General features: G+C 41.7%; 1 protein-coding gene across 1 annotated transcript in view; it reads right to left on the bottom strand.

The window, feature by feature from the left end:
• Positions 1 to 10,172: 10,172 nt before the first annotated feature.
• Positions 10,173 to 19,414, bottom strand: part of CMYA5 (cardiomyopathy associated 5) — a 53,383-nt gene continuing 44,141 nt past the window's right edge. The window contains exons 10-13 of the mRNA XM_027634575.1: positions 13,690 to 13,823; positions 12,804 to 12,903; positions 11,655 to 11,831; positions 10,173 to 10,759 (exon numbers count right to left, since the gene is read on the bottom strand). Of these exons, the coding sequence (XP_027490376.1) occupies positions 10,507 to 10,759; positions 11,655 to 11,831; positions 12,804 to 12,903; positions 13,690 to 13,823 (664 nt within the window). The 3' untranslated portion in view covers positions 10,173 to 10,506. The remainder of the gene's footprint in view (positions 10,760 to 11,654; positions 11,832 to 12,803; positions 12,904 to 13,689; positions 13,824 to 19,414) is intronic.

A 19,414-nucleotide genomic window follows, 5' to 3' on the forward strand; every position in this document is an offset into this window, starting at 1 on the left:
CTAGTTTCCCCAAGGAACACAGTGTCAAAAGCTTTACTGAAGTCCAGGTAGACAACATCCACAACCTTTCCCTAATCTACTAAGTAGGTCATTCTGTCATAGAAGGAGAACATATCAATCAAGTAGAACCTGCCTTTCACAAACCTGTGTGGGCTGGGCCCAGTCCCCTAGTTGCCCTGTACACACCATGTGATGGCTGCTCCATGACCTTCCCCAGCAGTGAGGTCAGGCTAACAGGCCTGATTCTCTCAGATATTCCTTCCAACCCTCCTTGTAGATGAGGGCCACATTTGCCAACTCCTCATCAGCTTGGACCTCCCTAGTTGACCAGAACTGCTGGTAAATGATTGAAAGTGTTTTGGTTAAACTCTTTCACTAACTCCCTCAGTACTCCTGGGTGGATCCCATCCAGCCCCATGGACTTGTGCAGACCCTAGTGGCAAAGCAGGTCATTGACTGTTCCCTCCTGGATTACGGGCCTTCGTTTTGCTCCCTGTCTCTGTCTTCCAACTTCAAGGGGCAGTGTACCTTGAGGACAACTGGTCTTGTTATTAAAGACTGAGGTAAAGAAGGCATTATGTACCTCAATCTTTTTCTCATCCTTTGTCACTGTTTTCCCCGCATCCCACAAAGGATAGAGATTCTCCTTTGCTCTCCTGTTGTTGCTGATGCATTTCTCAGAAGTTGTGGATGCTCTAACCTTGGAAGTGTTCAAGGCCATATTGGATGGGGCCACTGATTGAATGAATGGCATTCCATGAGAGAGGGGTTGGAAAGAGGTGATCTTTAAGGTCCTTTTCAACTCAAACCATTATATGATTTTATGGTTCTATGATTCTACTGTCTGTAGACTTGCTGTTGGGACTTCATCGCTGCCCACCTGGATAATCAGCAGCAGGTAATAATCAGTGGACTGCACCAGGCTGGAAGCTTTATGGTGATGTGACCCCAAGGAGACAACATACTTCCCTATCGGTTGGATTCGGTCAGCATATCAAGCCTTCTGCTCCTCTCGGAAGCGAGTTACCAATGACAACTACCCTTTTTTTTTTTTTTTTTTTTTTTTTTTTTGACTGAAGTGGTTATGATACCCTGCCCTACGTAACCCCTTCATCCTGGATGAACCTTGATCTACATTCTCATTTCCCTGGTCCTTGAGTTCCAGAACCTCATACCTATTGCTTAAGAGGGAGGTGCGGTAGGTCAGGAAAGGACTTGCCTCCCACCCCAAGCAGGAGACTGTTTTAGTTCCCCTCCACGTCTAATGTCCCCTCCTTCTGCCTGGTGGTGAGAGGACAGGGGTTTGTTTGCTTCTTGTGCTGTGGATGACAGATGTGTTTGTCTAAGGGGTAGTAGATACACGCCTACCACTCAATCTCCTCCTCAGAGTCCCCAGTACTTCTCAGGCTTTCTCCTTCCTCCCTCAGCTCTATTACCAGGCTGAGCAGATAGTCCACATGATCACATCTCACAAAGATGTTTTCTCTGCTGCCTTCTGAGAGCAGTGCCAGGCTCTGGCACTCCTTGCAGCCTGAGACCTGGACAGCTTCATGTTTCTGTGGGAGCTCCATCTGGATCACCACATCCTTTTTGGTGCACAAACAGCATGCGACTTTTGATTGACTGGAAACCATGCATGACGACCACCAGCAGAACCAAGTGCTTGGTTGGACCAGGGCCTCAGCAGGGCCTCAGCACCCACCCTGAGCACCCTTCCTTGTGAAGTGCTGCACACACTGCAGTGCCATGCTCCTGGTTGCTCGTGTTCCCTGGGGGTGGCATTTTTATGTGTGGGGAGTCTGCTATCACTCCTAGTGCTGCCAAAGCTGAGTCAGAGCTGCCTCTGATTCAGGGCTCCACTGCTTCCCTCTCGGGGCAGAGGGGGCTGGCACACACCTCTCTAGTTTTGAGGTCTTGCCAGTTAAGAAAGCTCCTCTTGCTCATGTGGCAAAATCCTTGGCTCCAGTGCACATCAGTCGGTGCAGTTCACCTCAGAGTCTTCCAAGATGTTACTTTAAAGCAAGGACACTGCAAGTGGGGTATAAACATTTTAAAAGCAAAAATCAACCATTTACAGGCAAATCCATGAAAGGTAGGATTGAACAAGTTATTGGTTGATTTACCACACCACTCGCTAACCAAATAGGGCTTGACTCTTTGCTAGCCAAGCAGGCACAATTCAGTGGCGATGATTTACCATATACTATGGTGCCATACCAGAGCTGGCCTGGATTCATGATACAAGCACATTCTCCACCTGGGAGAGAACAGGGAAGCTAATAGAAGGGATTACAAGCTGCTCGTTGCACAGCAAGTCAAGAATTTCCTTATGAAGTGCTTTTCTTTTTTTTAATTTTAAAAAAATGCCTGTTCGTCAAAGCCAGACTGTGCAAATTTCAATGAGACATAAAAAACAATAATTGCACTATTTTAGAATTACAGCAAGTGTTGCATGGCTCTGTAATTGTCACAAGTCAAGTACACATCACACTCAGCTACCATTTTCAGCTCCGGTTAGGAGCCGTTTCGTGTGCTAGCACATTCTGTAGTCTTTCTGCTCCCTGTTTTAGAACTTGCCATTTTGTCACTCCTGGGTTTTTGTTTCCATAAGAGTAAAAGGGTAGAGTAAGAGTAGAGGGGTTGAGAGGGGTGATATAACAGTTCACCCTGCTGCACCTCTACAGGGCTAAGAAGGTGCAACTCTACTCCAGCATCACGGTCCTTTCCAACGGTTCCTTTGGTGGGAGTCCCCAGGAACTGCCTCTTCTGGCAATGTCTGCCTTTCTTTTCACTGTGGACATTATTTCTGCAGTTCTACTCTCCTTTGTCTACAAACCAGACTGGAAGCCTCAGCTGAAGCAGACAGCGAATCAATGATGGCTGTTCCACAGTTCTCAGCTGGAGGGCAGTATCCAAGGAACCAGACCACGTCAAGTCATAGTGTGATAACTGTCACTCTAGAGTAATTTCAGTACCATGAGTCTGACAAAATGTTTGCTTTTCCGATGCATATGTGTATGATCCATTGGGTTCATATACAGTCTAATTGACTGTACATTAAAAAGAGGAGTTAGTTCACAGAAAAACAGAATCACTCAGCTTGGAAAAGATCTCCAAGGTCATCAACTCCAACCTTTGAGTGATCACCACCTTGTCAGCTAGACCATGGCACTAAGTGCCATGTACAGTTGTTAATGTGCTGTTGTGCATCTATTAAATAAAACCCTGGTCCTAACATCCAACATATCTCTCTTTCCTATTTACTCCTTTGTGCAGTAAAAGTCAGTGTTCACATCTTCCTTGAGTAATATCAGTAATATCTGCAAGCTTTTGCCCTATGCTCACATCCTGCTGTTTACACATGGGTGGTGCCAGTTATGGACTTGTTGGGGTTTTGCATCCTCTTGGGCATTGCAGCCTTTAGTCCATTACTTCATAGTCTTTAACATCCTCCATAACCACTGCACTCCACGTAACAGAGCTGCCTTGCAGTTTACAGAGCATGTGTATCACCTTAAAACACAGACACTAATCTGTAAAAGGCAGATAACTATTTTAAGCTTTGAAAACTAAAGCTAGCCTGCTTAATTCAAGATCAAAATTATACTAGTTAAAAGAACAGTTTCACTATTGTGAAGATCTTAAATTATTTCTAGTCTTGTTTGAAACACAGCAGTATTAAAATTATGACAGAGCTCTGTGTAGCTTCAGATTTCTTGTAACATTTTGCCGTTAGCAGAGATCATGCTTTTATAAAAATGGGGCATAAACTACAAAGCAGCTGGAAAGCTAGCATTCAATACCAGAACATCAAATGCTTCCTTACATTGGGCTACAACCCCATAATACTTGGTGGGGTAATGGGTGAAGAGGATTTTGAAGTGGTTTGGGTTTTTTTGCTGGTAAATTGAGTGTCACTAATGACTGGGACTGGCAGTGATAGAGCTGCTGGATGTGCACCCGGTGTCCAGCCTAGGTCAACCCCCCACATCACATTTGTCCTGTTAACTGAAGTGGGAGATAAACTTTGGGCATGATTTAAGGCCAAAAGCAGACCTTTCCAACATGAATGGGTTTTGCAGCAGAAATATCTGATGGATATTAATTGCTATTCTGCTTTTGTGGGGACATTCAGGGTCCAGAGCTGTGGAAGAATAACTGGAAGAAAAGCTGATGGCATTTTTTCCACCATGGATTTGCAGCTGTCCTAGAAATCTCACACTTTGAGGAACTATCTGATTTATTGCTCTTTACTTGCCCAAATGAGTGACATGTGATCAACATGCTCAGCCTACTCATGCTCCACTGAAGTTGCTGAACGTGTGCAAAAATAACTGCAGTACCATGCAGAAAAACTGAACCTTCTGAATTGCAATCACAGAAAGCAGCACCAGTTTCTGCTGGAGAAGCACATTATAGCAGTATATGGCCCTGAGTTAAAAATTGCAGTTTTTAACTTGGGGCTCAGTAGCAAAATCAGACTTTTTTTTTTTTAATCCCCTAAGAAATGTCCCAATTTGATTTCCAGAATCTGCTTTTATAATCTAGACAGTAATGTTCTTTCTGTACCTGGTTAGGCTATTAGCATGTGTTCCTGTGTTGCTCTGGCTACAAACTGCAGAAAACTCTTTATTTATCTCAACAGACATTCTTTGCTTTGAAAGGAAAGTCCTCATTCAATAGTTTAAATAGAGACACAGATTATTTCTTAAGCACTAACAGTCATAGTAGTTATTTACACTGCTAGCACATCTTGCTCAACATACTTTTATTAATATTTGTTTTAGAAAAAAATCCTTCATGGGTAAAAAGAATGATCCTAGTAGTCAATGTGGGACAGCAACACCAGTGGATGCTGTTGGAATAGGTGCAAAGTTCTCTCTCTTGTCATAGGGTGTTTGGAGATAATTTCTACTAGCTATCTTTTTTTCTTTTTTTTTTTTTCCCTCTGAAGGCTGTATTTTTTTCTTTTTTCTTACTTTTTTTTTAAGATAGTAGGAATCAGACAAACTCATATCTAACACACAGTAAAGAATATGTAAAATAGTCTCTGTTAATTTTACTTCAAAATATAATTCTCTTCATGTGAATATGAAAATAAGAGTTGTGGGACTACATATGCACTGTGCCCTCTGAGCAGGGCTCATGAAAGAACAGGAAGCAGACTTTTACAACCTCAGAAGGCTTTGCTGTGAAGTGATGCTCAGACAAAGGTCTCCTTTTGACAGCCCCAGTATTAAAAACCGCACTGGCTTCTTGCTTATTCAGCAGAAGCCAGTTCTCTCCTGTACCTGTTGTGGCAGGGGTCCAGGTCCCCATCCCTCACTCACTAGTGGTGTGGTAACAGTCTGGCAGGATGAAATTCAGCTAACAACTGTATTAGCAGTGGTTAAGGCACTATATGTTAAGGCACTATAGGTGGTTTAATTCTCTGCTTGCAACACTTCTTCTTCAAGGTTGAGAAGAGTATGAATTAGAAATACAGTATGTCTGTAACACAAGTCCTGAAAAGAAAGGTATTGTTTCTGCACAGATTTCCCCAGAGGGGAAATTCACTTGAACTTTTGCTGATGGCATGTTTGCTGCCAACATCAAGCTGTGTGGTGCATTTGACACTCAGGAGGAAGGGGACTCAATCCAGAGGGGACTTCAAAAAGCTTGGGAGATGAACTTGTGGGAACCTCATGAAGCTCAACAAGGCCAAGAGCAAGGTTCTGCACCTGGGTTGGGGCAATTCCAAGCACAGGTACAGGCTAGGTGGAGAATGAATTAAGAACAGCCCTGAAGAGAATGACTTGGGGCTGTTGGTGGACAAGAAATTCAACAAGGTCTGATGATGTGTGCCCAAAAGGCTAACTGCATCCTGGATTGCCTTAAAAAAAGCTTGGACAGCAGGTCAAGGAAGGGGACTCTGCCCCTGAGGTCTCATGAGACCTCAGCTGGAGTACTGTGTCCAGCTCTGGGGCCCCTTCTTATGAAGGACATAGATTTGTTGGAACAAGTGCAGAGGAGGGTCACAGAGATGGTCAGAGGGCTGGAGCACCTCTCCTCTGAGGAAAAGCTGAGAGAGTTGGGATTGTTCAGCCTGGAGAAGAGAAGGCCCTGAGGAGACCTTATAACACCTTCCAGTACCTAAAGGGGCCTGCAAGAGAACTGGAGAGGGACTTTTCACAAGGGTGTTTAGTGACAGGACAAGGGGAAATGACTTCAAACTGAAACAGGGCAGGTTTATATTAGATATTAGGAAAAATACTTTACTGTGATAGTGAAGCACTGGAACAGGTTGCACAGAGATGTTGTGGATGCCCCATCACTGGAAGTGTTCCAAGCCAGGCTGGATGGGGCCTTGAGCAACCTGGTTTTGTGGAAGGTGTCCCTGCCTATGGTAGGGGGTTTGGAATGAGATGATCCTTAAGCGTTTGTTCCATTTCCTTCCAGACTGTCCTCCTGCAGGAACTGACAACAGGAACTGACCTCCTGCAGTGCTGACCACACTGCAGAGTGGTCTCTGGTCAGCAATGCTACTTTGCATTGGATAAGCTCAACACGCAAAATGTATGTAATTCACTAGTTCAATATCTCTTGCACAGCATGTTGCTGGAAGTGGAAGAGTTGCTATCAATTTCTTAGTGATTCTGTGACTGAACATACTGGGGTTCCCTACAGCTAGTAAACCTATCAGCAAAATAGCAGTAATGCAATTGTGATTACACCACAGAATGTGATTTTTCAAATCAATTTTAAACCTCAACATGCCAAAGATTCTACTTGTTAATCTGAAATGAAGATGATTGGAAAGATCCTAACTTCACAATACCCTTAATTCCATCTTTACATACCTATTCGAGCCCCTGAAATGCTAATAGAAATTATATTTCACGTGTATACCACAGACAATATAACGGCAGTGTGGATTTAGCAACAACTTATTGGTACCGTGCCTTATTGAGTCTCTGTCTTATAACAGACTTAGTGGTAACATGCACACAGTTTTCAACAATGGTAGTGTGGTTAATGTACCTGTTTCTAAAATAAGGCATCACTTGACCGTTTTCAGCACATGGTACTGAAAGAACAGCTAGGTCAAGAGCAGAGTTGTTCCTGCACGTGCTGCAGTTTGCAGCTGCATTGCTGAATTCTCCTGCCTGATGTCATATGGAAGTACTAAACTCTCTCTTGAGCAGAGTGACCTAACCAACGTTTGTGGATCAATACCACTGATACTAGCAAAATTTCAGTTCAGCACTATTTTTACAGTAGAAATTAATGCTTCTCTTTTTACAGTCAAGCTTATATTCTCATCCGTGCATAGGGGTTTACAAGTCTAATCTAAAACCTGCTGAAGTGAGAGGAAATTGTTCCTTTCGATGCAATGTGTTTCAGATCCATCCAATTATTTGTTGACAATACTTACATTATTAGGCATCGGCCTTTTTTTTTTCAGAATGAAATAAACACCAGATTACTGATGAACTTTTACAATCTTTGTGTAACTTTTAAAATGTTGCTCTAAGTATGGAATGATGACTAGACTGTGTACACATACCACACAACTCTATCAATATTTGCATGAAGTCTTAGTTCCTATCAGCCAAGCTAAGGGACAACCTTTGTAAGTTTTGAGGTATTTCTAAATGCTAAATTAATCAAGCACAACAAAAATACAGTGACTGGGAGGTTTTTGTCTCTTTTTTCTATTATATAGTTACAAGCTACAATGGTCAGAAAAAAATGGATGCAGCAAACCTCAAAATCTCAGTTCATCTGAATGCAAAGTTATATGGACTGCACCATACATTCAAGTGTCTGAAGACAGTCGCCTTCTGGCAAGTGAGTTCCTAACTTCGTGCCCATCAGGCAACTAAAAGATGATACCAGATGTACCTCTAAGCTTTCCAAGGGCAAGAGAATTTGCACTATTTACTATAAGTCCTAGCAGCTCAGCTGTGGCTTTTGGGGTCTGCTTTCTTCATTAATATGAAATTTCACCTTATGCTGAATCTTAACGTGTGTGTTTGTTGTGCATTTTGTTCCATCTCTCTGAACAGGATATTCTCTCTGGCATTTCTTCATCTGGCATAGTTTAATGCAGACCAGATTTAGACATTCAAATTAGTACTGTTTAAGCTCTTTGAGTGACATTTCCAATTAAAAATAACTTATTTACTTTTCACATAAAGAGTAAATACAGTTTTTGATACTGCCCAATCTAAAACTTAATCTTATATAAAATTAGGAAGAGAAGAGAGTCAGGCCATTTTTTGAAATTAATCAAATATTACTAAGAATGAGGTGCCTGCAATAAAAACATTTTGCCAAGCTCAGATGTTGACGGTACTACCTGAGTAGCAATGTGTGGCAGCAGAAAAAGCTTTCACTTTTTGTTTTAAATCTACTAATTACTAATAGGCAATTGCCTTTGACAAGACAATCACTTCTTGCCTTCACTGAAAAAAACATCCAAAAGATTTAATTTAATTTTGTTCTCCTTTTATCACTCTCTCTCCCCTTGTCGATATATCATGCTGGTGTCCGTGAAGCAATCCTTCTTTTGAGATGACAGTGATGAGGATGAGGAGTACACAGGTAAAATCATCCCAGTACTGGAATATTTCAGGCTTATTTCCAAGTACCACGTTAAGCTCTGGAGATAGCCAAACCTTCAGTGAGCTCACTGGCTGCAGGAGCCTAAGGAACACACCCTGCTGACACCACTAATCTGCCTCTTAGTTTATCACCATCTGCTCTGTGTGAGTTTCCAGCCTACCTTCTGTTGCCTTCTCCTCCTCAGCCTTCATAGTAATGCTACTCCCAACACTCTTTCTGTATTTCTCTCTCAATTAATCCTGGACGTTTTCTCACCATCCTCCACACCTCTACAAAACACTCACTTGAGCCAACAGGGCACAATCCTACTTTTTCACTCCCCACTCTCTCCAGCAGGAACTCAGAACTGGCACCCTTTAATTGAAATGCCAGAAAAAGCTCTGGCTTAAAATAAATGGTCACAGGATCTTCTTTATATTGACTTAACCAAGTCAATAGCAAGCCTGAGCCTGCTATGACAGTGCGGACTGTGGCTCCCCTAGGACACCAAGCATACAGCAGGCTGGAGCAGCAAGTGCATGCCCTGATGGTGTTAAATCATACATAAACCAGCAGCAACAAGCACCTTCTCTGACAATAAAAAGCAGAAGCTTCATTTTAACTCATTTAGCTTCTCTTTTCAGACACAAACTCTCTCTATTAGACTCCTGAAATCTGTTTTACTTCAGGGAGTTCGGCTGAGCTCAGAAACGAGTCTGGCAGCACAACCCCCTGAGGCAGAAATCTCCAAAGTAGGCACAGCACAAAAAGCACTGCCTGCCTGTTTAAGATTAATTTCCCCTCAACACTCACTGGAGTTCACCACCACTGGCATTTGTGCCTTCAGCCTTCGGGACAGGCAGGAAGACAGCCATAATACTGATGTGTGAAATGTTTGGAAAAATGGTTCAAAAAAGCCAACGGGCAAAATCAGCATCCTATTACTTTGCTAATATCAACCAGTTTTAGCCTGCCTGTTTTGATGGCCCTGAAACACTGTACCTCACTGTCATGATGCTGGTGCTAGTGCAGATAACGAGAGAGCAGGGCAGATGCAGAAAAAGGTACACAAGCCTGAAATTAGGAGCATCATTTTTGTAAGAGCAAAGGTAAAAAGCAGTGTTGGAAAAATGGTGATCCAGAAGGTCCTGAATAGAAACATTCTTTCACCATCAAAACCATTTAACCAACAAACTGAGGATGAAAACCAGAAGGGAAGACTTTTACTGCTACTATCAATTTTCCTCATACAGGTGTTTCATGAGTAGCTATTCACAGGCACAGATATTTACTGACACTGTCAGGTAGATGTTAGTCTGCTATGAGCAGCTTAGGTGGGTGTGCTATACTCAAATTTTACATGGCTGATATGAAGACTAGCTTGGGACTCACTCATTTTGCAAACATGCGGACTTCTAAGTCTCCAAGTTTTCTTGATTTATGCCTTTAAAGAGTTGGCAGACAATAACACATGTTAACCTGCAGAATGTTTCAGTTGTTGAAGTTTTTACACATTTTCTAAGCACATCATCTTGGATTCAGGCTCTGACTGTCCTGGCAAATGATGAAATGATGACTTTCACATATTGCAGTGAGAAATGCATTTATTTCATACACAGGTTCATAATTAACTTTAAAAAGACAGCTAACACTATCATATCTAACAAAACTTCTTTATCCCCTTAGAAGTACTGCTGTGTGTATCACTGGGTGCATCTCCATCTGAAGAAGTTGATTTTCTTTCCAGGCTCTGGGTGATTACATGTCTGAGCATTAGCTACAATTACTGATGACATGAAGGAGAGCCATGCACACAGTGTTCATCAGTGAAGACTAGACATCCCTTCCTGACACCCCTCTTCCCCTCTCTATCCTCTGATGCTATAATTGTCAATTTTACAGAAAGTGTGAAGAAGAATATCAGCTGTGCTTCACGAACTCTGGCAGCTCCATTCCTGTGCACAGGGTAAGCACTCCTGCCTTCTCCAGGGCGAAGGCTGGGTGAGCAGCATTGGTGAATTTGTGCCTCATGCCGAACAGCACAAGTCCTCTCTCTGCATTGAAGAACAACAGTCTCCCACTGCTGTAATCCAACAGGATGCCAATCTTGGCCAGGTGTTCTGTCACATGGACATCACTCATTACACCAGTGTGAAGAAATCTGTAAAGAAAGCTGTGGGAAAATGGAAACCAGAACACAGTAAAGCCTCCTCATGACAATTTACCAGAAATAACCCACAGTTTAATTCCAATCTATTAACAGGTGGCTGCATACATCAGATTACCACATGGCAACACCATTTGCTCAGTATGTAGGCAAAGCAAATGTGGCATCCCTTCAAAGCCCTGCCTGGCATGCTGATGAGCCTTTTCACTTCGCATCTCTAGACTCTTGGAATAAAAGCATCTTGGATGTTTCATTTAGCTAGTTGTGTTCATATATCCGTATGATTTCATACTGAAAAAAGCACACTTGTTTAGATCAAGATCACCTTTACATCGTTAGCAGGGTATTACCTTACAAACCTTCAAGCAGCCTGGCACTGGCCTGCTACCACAGACTATTCCAGCACCCTGCAGCCCTGTCGCAGGTGACAGGCAGGTGATAGGCAGGTGAGTGCCTATCACTGTGAAGGACAAGGCAGGAGAAAGCATTCTCTATTGAGGCTTGACATCTCTTGCAGAAGGAAAGAGATTATAAAAAGACTGCCTTTTTGGAAATAAATACACTTGCTGGGGTTTAGTGAATCAGTTCAGGATATGAGCCTGGAATGACAAAGCAGCAGCAAACTAGTTCTTTAAGTTTTATTCACTGGTTGAGTGAATAAAGGGTGATAAACTCTCTGTTTGAGATTAATTTTATTTTTAAGGTGCTTTTCTACGGAGGTATATTTAAAGTATTTGTTAAGGAGGTCTAAAGACCTTTTTTAGTTATTCTTTTCTTATTATTCAAATTTGCATAAAGAAGGTAGAAGAATTTTTTGTGCTGTTATGATTCTTGAAGAGGTCTGGCTTTTTTTCATGAAGGACAAGTAGCTTCCCAAGCAGCTAGACTGACTTTTCTTTACCTGGTTTGTGTAGGACAGCACCGCATGCACCAGGAGGTATCACTCAGCCCCAGGACACCGCTCTCTGTTATTGACTCATAGCAAATCCCAATCCTGTAGCTTCTGCAGGCAGAGACAACAATTTCCCAGTAATGACATCCTTGAGCAGGCAGCAGTTCACCCAGGACTGAAGGAAACCTGTTTGTGAAAGAAACATCCAGTAAAATGTGTGTGGTGGTAGATGAACCATATTGTGATATTTCTTTCAGTCACATCATGAAGCATCATCTAAAATTACTAATGAATTGCACTCTGCTGTTCCAAATGCGGGGTTTTATCAAAGATTTAAATGTTGTCACTGAGAGTCGTTCATCTTTGCACTGAGATGATCTCATCTAAAAGATGCCAGATTTTGAAGGCTTGTTCAAACTAGAAAGCATAGTTGTTTGAGTAGTCATAGTGACAAACATCTTGTGTACATTCAGTTGTAACAGTAAAAAATATGCTTAAACCACTAAATCCTCATCACCTTTCAAGAAGCCGTATCAGTATGCCACAACTTTTACAAGTGGACCTGTGCTTATGACAGGACTGATGTCAATATGTCAAAAAATCCCCCAGGTTCACAAAGTATACAGCTAGCCTGGTACAACCATGCTAAACATATCCCAAAAGCACTTCCTAGTTCTCTGAAGCCACAAATACTTTGGAAAACATTACCAATAATGCCTTCAGGAGAGGAGCAAAGTATGCAAGATGGATTACTTCTATCCACAATATATTAAAAAATAAGCCCACAAATCTGATCTTTTCAGGGCAGCAAAAAATTGCTTTGAGACTGAAGTGCTCTGATGGATTAAGCAGTGACCATGGGCTGAAGCAAATCGAGCAGTGCCAGAGATACCACTGCCTTAGACTTCCTGGCCATATCAGAGTGTGGCACTGAACTCTTCCCAGCACCTACATCAATGCTACCACTGTCTTTATTGAAATGTTGCAATGCTTGAAAGGGGGGGAGAGTAGATCACACAAAGTCCAGAGGCTGCATGACAGTGATTCAGTTCTTCTACACAATTGGTATCATGTGAAAGCTGCCTATAGGCAAAAATAAAAGTGAGGGATCTATCCTAAACCTCACAGAGTAGTCACACTCATCATGCTGCTGCTTACCCAGTGAGTTTAGTTTTCTCAGGAAGGTGGATCACCGTTGCATTGGAGGAGATCTGCAAAGCGGGATGGGCTGTGTCACTCAGGAGGCGAAATCGAGTTCCTGGTACAATTGATGACAACGAAACACTAGATATGAGAAGCTGGCTACTTTAACATGAGACAAATCATAAAATGTTAAGCAACAATAACTGCTGCCTTAGCTGGACATGGTTGTGTCTACTGGCAGGTAGGAGTGACAGAAAATTGGGTACAAATGCAAGGAGTCTTCCAATCTGTGCCCAACTGGGACAGAAGTCTAACATTCAGAAATGCAGCTAGGTGATAAAGAGGTCTTCAGTATTTAAAAAGGTTGAATAATTTTCAATAATTTGTTTTTTCAAAATAGCAAATTTGAATTTTGAGGCTGATTTTGAAGAGCAATATATTATTTATTTGGGAATCGTAGGGTTTAAACCATCTATTACATTTTAAGGCTGCTTTGCATACTTCCTCATCACTGAAACTCAAAGTCCATAAGGTTTTAATTGTGAGAGCAGTTTTTTTAATGTCATTGGAACTTTTATCTGAATGTGTTCTGTCAGACTCATGACACTGAGATTGTCTGAAAAATATTTAATCACTTCATATCTGACAGAATTCAATATTTTTGTTTCTGAGGTCACACCAGCTTTACATTGACATGAATATACAAACTTCAATTGAAGTAGTCCTGATTATACTAATTTTAAGCAGAAAAAACCTGATATATGTTTGAGTTATTGAAATAAAAAATTCAATTACTTGTTCACTCCTAAATTGGGAACTTCAGATATGATTTTCAAAGAAAAATGTTTGACTGCTTTGCCCCTCCATCCCATTGTTTTGACATCAGGAAATTATGATCTACCTTTAGTTGAGATGAGAGCTGCTTCACTTTGTTCACTTGTCCCAAATGAGTTGACAGCCCTCAAGTAGAAGAAATAGTTCACATTGGGCTCCAGGGGTACTTTCAGTTCAGGTTTCTTTATACCAGCAAAAGATCTGCAAATTTTGAACATACATGAAAAGGTATGCACTTACCCAAACTAGGAAAGACTAATATAAGCAAACAGCTAAGCTTCCTAACAGTATTGTTGACTACTGAAACATCAGGCACCACACAGAAACTCCAAATCAGAAAAGTGAACACTGTTTTTTCAAAGAACTGGGTTATGTAGGAGCTTCAATGTGTAACTTGAGGGATTGCTCTCACTTTGACAAATTTTCAGGCCCTTTCTGTACCACCTTCTCACTCAGTGCAATCATCTGGTGTAATGATCACTTGGTGTTTGTTTGGCAGCAGCATAATCATCATATAAATTTCAAGCAGCACAGAGTCAAATCCTCATCTGCCTCTTGTGAAAAGGCTGCTTCACAAAATGAAGAAGTTTCTGAAGAAAAAACCCACTCTTTAATTAATTCAGTTGCATGACAATGAATGCACTTGTGTTTTTACTGTCTGGGCATACGCTGCAAGTCCAAAAGAATGGCTACCCTTATCTGAGGCCACAGAGAGATCATGTACGTCATTATAGGATTATCATAAAATAGTGATTCACTTTCTTATTATGAACTCCTTGCTCACAAATCCTTCACCAGCTAAGTCTGGGCACTGTCTCTCTCATGCTGCTGTGCACTCAACTGGGCAGTTTTGTAGAAGGCAGCAGCAGAGGAGATGCCTCTGTACAGTGCCCAGCTTTGACTTAGTCTCCCCATCGTGGTTCCTCAAAAGCTCCAGACCTCACATCCTAAACCATTGGTGTCTTCACGTATTACTGGAAAACAAAAGTCAGCACCCACTCAATCTGCTTCACAGGTGCTTTGAAGTACCAGTTAAGGGATTTTGGATGGCTAGAAAGATGCCAATTATATTTTCTGTTTTGTCAGGAACATGAAAGATTGGTTTAACAAATTCTCATGCACTGGATATAATTTTCCTCATTTTTGTCTCATATGGTAAGAGCCAAGCCAGACAGTATATACGCACTGCACTGTATGCCTGCAGGTAAAGACCGTGTATAAAGTACCTAATTTCCTCCAAAAATGCTTTTAGGAATTTTCAAGGCAAGTATTTACATTCACAAACTGGAGACCTGCCTTTGGAGAGTGTGCAAGGCACTTTCCCTTCCACGTTAGCTTTGAGAGTGGAGCCCACGATGGTCTGCCCCCCGCAGACAACGCCTCCGTAAGAAGGTGGATTAAACAAATTACCTTTCCCAGCGCAAATTTCTGTGACCCCGGAAGAGGTAAGGCAGGCGAGTCTTGGTCTGACCGAATCGTTGCTATTCATTTGGAATTGCTGTTTTTCCCCATATATCCCACCAGAGGGCAGTACAAACTGAAGTATAATCAGTGCTCATCCTGGGATTTTTTATATGCCTGCTTCTGCTGCATTTGTCACCTCAATGTAAAATCTCATAGCTGTTAACGCACCAATTTCCTGCTAACATCACACAGATCTCTTTCTAGGAGGATGGTATCTTGGAAAAAGTCTGGTGCATCATACTTATTACTCTGTAACAGGTATTTTACACTGTCAATTGTCACTAAAAGTGGTTGAAAGCATCAAAAAAAGCACTGGGTGCTCCTGTGATATATTCTTTCAAATTAAAAGAATTCCAGGGCTTTCAGGGCTCCTGTGTGATCAGCACAGGAGTATGTTACCTTTGCGAAAAGTGTTATATTAATGCTGGAACTGAGGCAGTAAAGAGAAGTGGTTGCAAACATGGTAGAAATTGCATGGTTCGCTTCACACTCGTAAAGCCCTGACCACAAGATCACTTCAGCAAGGCACTGGGAGTCCAGCAGACTGGTAGGTTCTTACTAGAAGGTTTAGGGAAGAGATGTTACCTGATAAATTGCCTGATGAGGAATCTGAGCTCTTTAGACTTGAAAGAGGAAAAAGGCTCATCTGATTATAGAAGGCAAGAGAAAAAAGGAAGATGAGTTGAAGAATAAGATGGGAACTGAGAAGAGAGGCAAATACGAAATAAGTGAGAGAAAAGAAAAACAGGATAGAGCAGAAGTAGGGGAAAAGAAATAGGCACCTAAACTTTGAAGAAATCTGCTCACACTTTCTAGGCAAGACTCGCCCAATCATTAAAAGGACCATAGTGACCTCTTTGATGCGAATCTGAAGGACAGACCACCAGAAAGGAGTCTTGAGCAAATACTTACAAATGAGATGAAGGGATGACACAGGAAGATATTCCTCGAAAATTTTTTGTGGCAATATGTAGTATAGCACAGTAATGCCCTGCAAATGGCTCCTGACGTAAGTCAGTATCCTTCCAAAGAAATTAGATCTTTTTCATTACGTGCTATTTATCTGATGATTAATTAACAAAACGCAAAATTCTAAATTCAACTAGACATTTATGTTCTTGTGTAAAGAATAGACATGGGGTATTCATATTCTGGAACTGGATTCCAGAGACTTGGTATTTAGAGAACATTTTGGATCCAACCACTTGACGAATAGGGTCAACTATCAAAGTTCAGACTTGGATCTCTTACAAATATGAAATTATTCAAAGAGGAATTTGAATTCATGTTTACATCAGAGACCAATAGAATACCTCTTTTCGTTTGTAATAATGACTGAGACAGAGAAATCATGACTTTAAGCAGATCTGGTCTGTAAAACAGTGATCAGATTTTCAAATAGCATTCTCTGCTTGGTAATCTATTTCAGCAAGCTTTAAGCTGCCTAAGAATAAGAGCCCATCAATTTTTGCTATGATTAAGGCTTAAAAACAGTCCTGCTGCTGCCAAATAATGAAACAGAATATGCTGACAAAAAGGAATTTCTTTTGATACATTCTGAGCCAGGTCCAAGCTCAAAGAAGGTGCATGCAAAAAAGAAACAGGTCTTGCTATCTATTGCCTTGTCTAGAGGGTAGGGAATTGGAGGAGTGAATACTGAGGGCTCCCCAGCAATCACTGTAGTTTGTCATGCTTCAGGTTAACCCTGAAAAAAAAAAGATGAGGAGAGGGTATGATTAGTGGTTAGCTTACAGCATCCAGGTTATGTGTAGGAGAAGGTGAGGGAAAATGCATCCTGACAGTGTTGGTGGAAGCCTGTTTCATTTCTGAGTTCTTGTAACAATCACTGTAGCTAGACCTTACTCAAGCTCACCTTAAGCACTAAACTGTAATTTTGAAAGAAAAAGAAATCCACCTACAACATTTCTAATGTCAGCTATTTTCTACTTTATCTACACCTGCCCACTTCATAGAAGATTGGAAATGCAATAATGTTATTATCAAACCATGAGGCATCCTGGCCTTTAGATTATATGTTATCTTATTTGCACTGCCCTCTCAGTTTCTCACTACAAAAAATAGTGCAGAGAAATTTAAGAAATATTTGAAATCATATATTTTAAATATCTCCTCTCAATCCCTCTCATTATAAGAGGAATCTTTAAATTTGAAAATACAATCTCCAAATTTCAGGTATGTGTTATTCAAAGCAGAACAAAAATTGCATGTTTCTTTACCTCTTAATTGCTATAGTAGCAGCTGTCTGTTAAATCTGTGATTTCCCTGATTTTAGAGAAATCTGACGATGTGTTTTGATGCACGTTTCTCTCACCAGTATCCTCATTTATTTCAAGGAAACAACATCTAGGGGGATTTTTTTTGCATGAACCCAGCAAATTATATGCCTTACAGGGATTCACAATAACCTCTGTGCTATAATTGTCATTTCCACCACCAAGATCCCAATGAAACAATACCTCCAGAGCTGTGCTGGTACCACTGAGGTGGAACTAGAGCTGAAAGTATGCAAGTTTCTCAAGATACGTGTAGAAGCAAAGAACAGGGGTGCACCATGAGTGGAAAAAAAGCTCTTGAATTTAAAAATTATGAGCGAATAGCCCGGAGTTGGCTCCCAGCTGTGCCACATGCTTCCTCTTCCCTCCTCTGTTCCAGCTCTGGCTGTTTTCAGTTTAGGTCACCAAAACGGTACTTGCTGCTATCTGTGATGGCAGAGCCAGAGGAAAGAAAGATTTTGTATTTCTCATACCCTGTTTTCTGAGCTAGCAGGACAATTATGGGGGCAATGCAAGAGGAGGGAGGCTTGTTCCTCTTGTTCCAGCATTAGACCTGCTCCACGAGGAGACTGAAATTTTCAGTTGCTAGAAATGCCAGTCTTGAATTATTGGAGAGGAGGACACTCAGGCACTTCCACTTCTACAAGCCCACCATATACTGCACTAATTTCTGCCTCCCTGAGTCTTACAGATTTCTCATGATATGATACAAGCTTTCCATTTGAACAGCCCACATATCCCTGGACTATATTTCTCACAGATTTCCATCTTCCACCCACAACTCCATTGACTTCTCAATACAAAGAGGATGAACAATAAGAAAATAGAAACTCTGGAAACTGAAAGAAAGATTTCAAAACCTCACTCATAAAGATTCTGAAAAAAGATTCAACCTGGGAAGGAGCTTTAAAACCACGGCAGCAGGCCAGGGATTCATTGTTGCCTAAGATTTAAGATGATCTTATATGAAAGCATGTCCATCAGGTGGCAAGCTGGCAAGGAGAAAGAATGGAGAAGGAAAAACATAGATTTCGGTGGGGTTTTGTTTGTTTGGTGTAGGAGGGTTGTTTGGTTGGTTTGGTTTGCTTTGGAGTTTTGTTTGTTTGTTTTTATTGGTTCGGGGTTTTGTGTGTGTGTGCATGTGTTTGTTTGGAGGGGTTGGGTGGTATTTTTTTCACAATATTTAAAAGGAAACTTCAGTGAAATGTCATTGCCAGATGTGCTTAAAATTCTCTCCCTGGGGAGCTGGGTCTGCTCCAAGGACCTCTTCTGAGATGTTCAAAAGCCTTCTGGACAACTGGCTCTGGGTGGCCCTACTTGACCAGGGGTGTTGTTCCAGGTGATCTGCAAAGGTCCCTTCCAACCCCAAGCATCCTGTGGTTCTGTGACATACTGAAGGTTACAGGGAGCTGGCTCAGATCAGGGACTCCACACATGTCTCCAGCTGTTCAGTGGGGACATTTTTCCCTGCCTGCTCCCTTGGCAGGCTCCTTTACCTTGGTTGAGCTCCCAAAGTGATACCTCTGAAAGCAGCATTGTGGGATGGGACTATGCTGCTTTCTCCAGGACTTCTCTTGGATGTTCTTCCCTGACCTCTGCTTTCAAGCTGTGCTTCCAGCAGCAGCTGTATGAACCTTCCACGGCTGCTGAGAAATGTGTTTGAACTTCCACCCAGGAACTAGAAAATTGCTTAGCTACAGGGCTGCCTCAAGCACAAAAGGCACAGGCTGTCTGTGAAGGGGCTCCACATTTGGCTAATCCCCAAAATGAATATTGCTCAGGAAACCTGTGAAGGAGTAACTCCAAGATTTCAAGGAAAGAAGACAGAAGAAATGACAGCATTTCAGGCCAAAATTCTGGATGTGCATAGAGATTGTTTTATTTCACCTGATATTGGCTTCTAGCCAAGTTGATTGATTTCTAGACCTCAGTTTCACATTAGGGGCCTTGGATAGGAGCGATACAGGCAGTGTGCTCCATCCACCAGTAAGTTCTTTTTTCCTCAGTTTTATACAAAATCTTAAAGAGAAATCT

The sequence above is a fragment of the Corapipo altera genome, unplaced genomic scaffold (assembly GCF_003945725.1).
Source record: "Corapipo altera isolate COAL_440 unplaced genomic scaffold, ASM394572v1 61411, whole genome shotgun sequence".
Classification (NCBI taxonomy): domain Eukaryota; kingdom Metazoa; phylum Chordata; class Aves; order Passeriformes; family Pipridae; genus Corapipo; species Corapipo altera.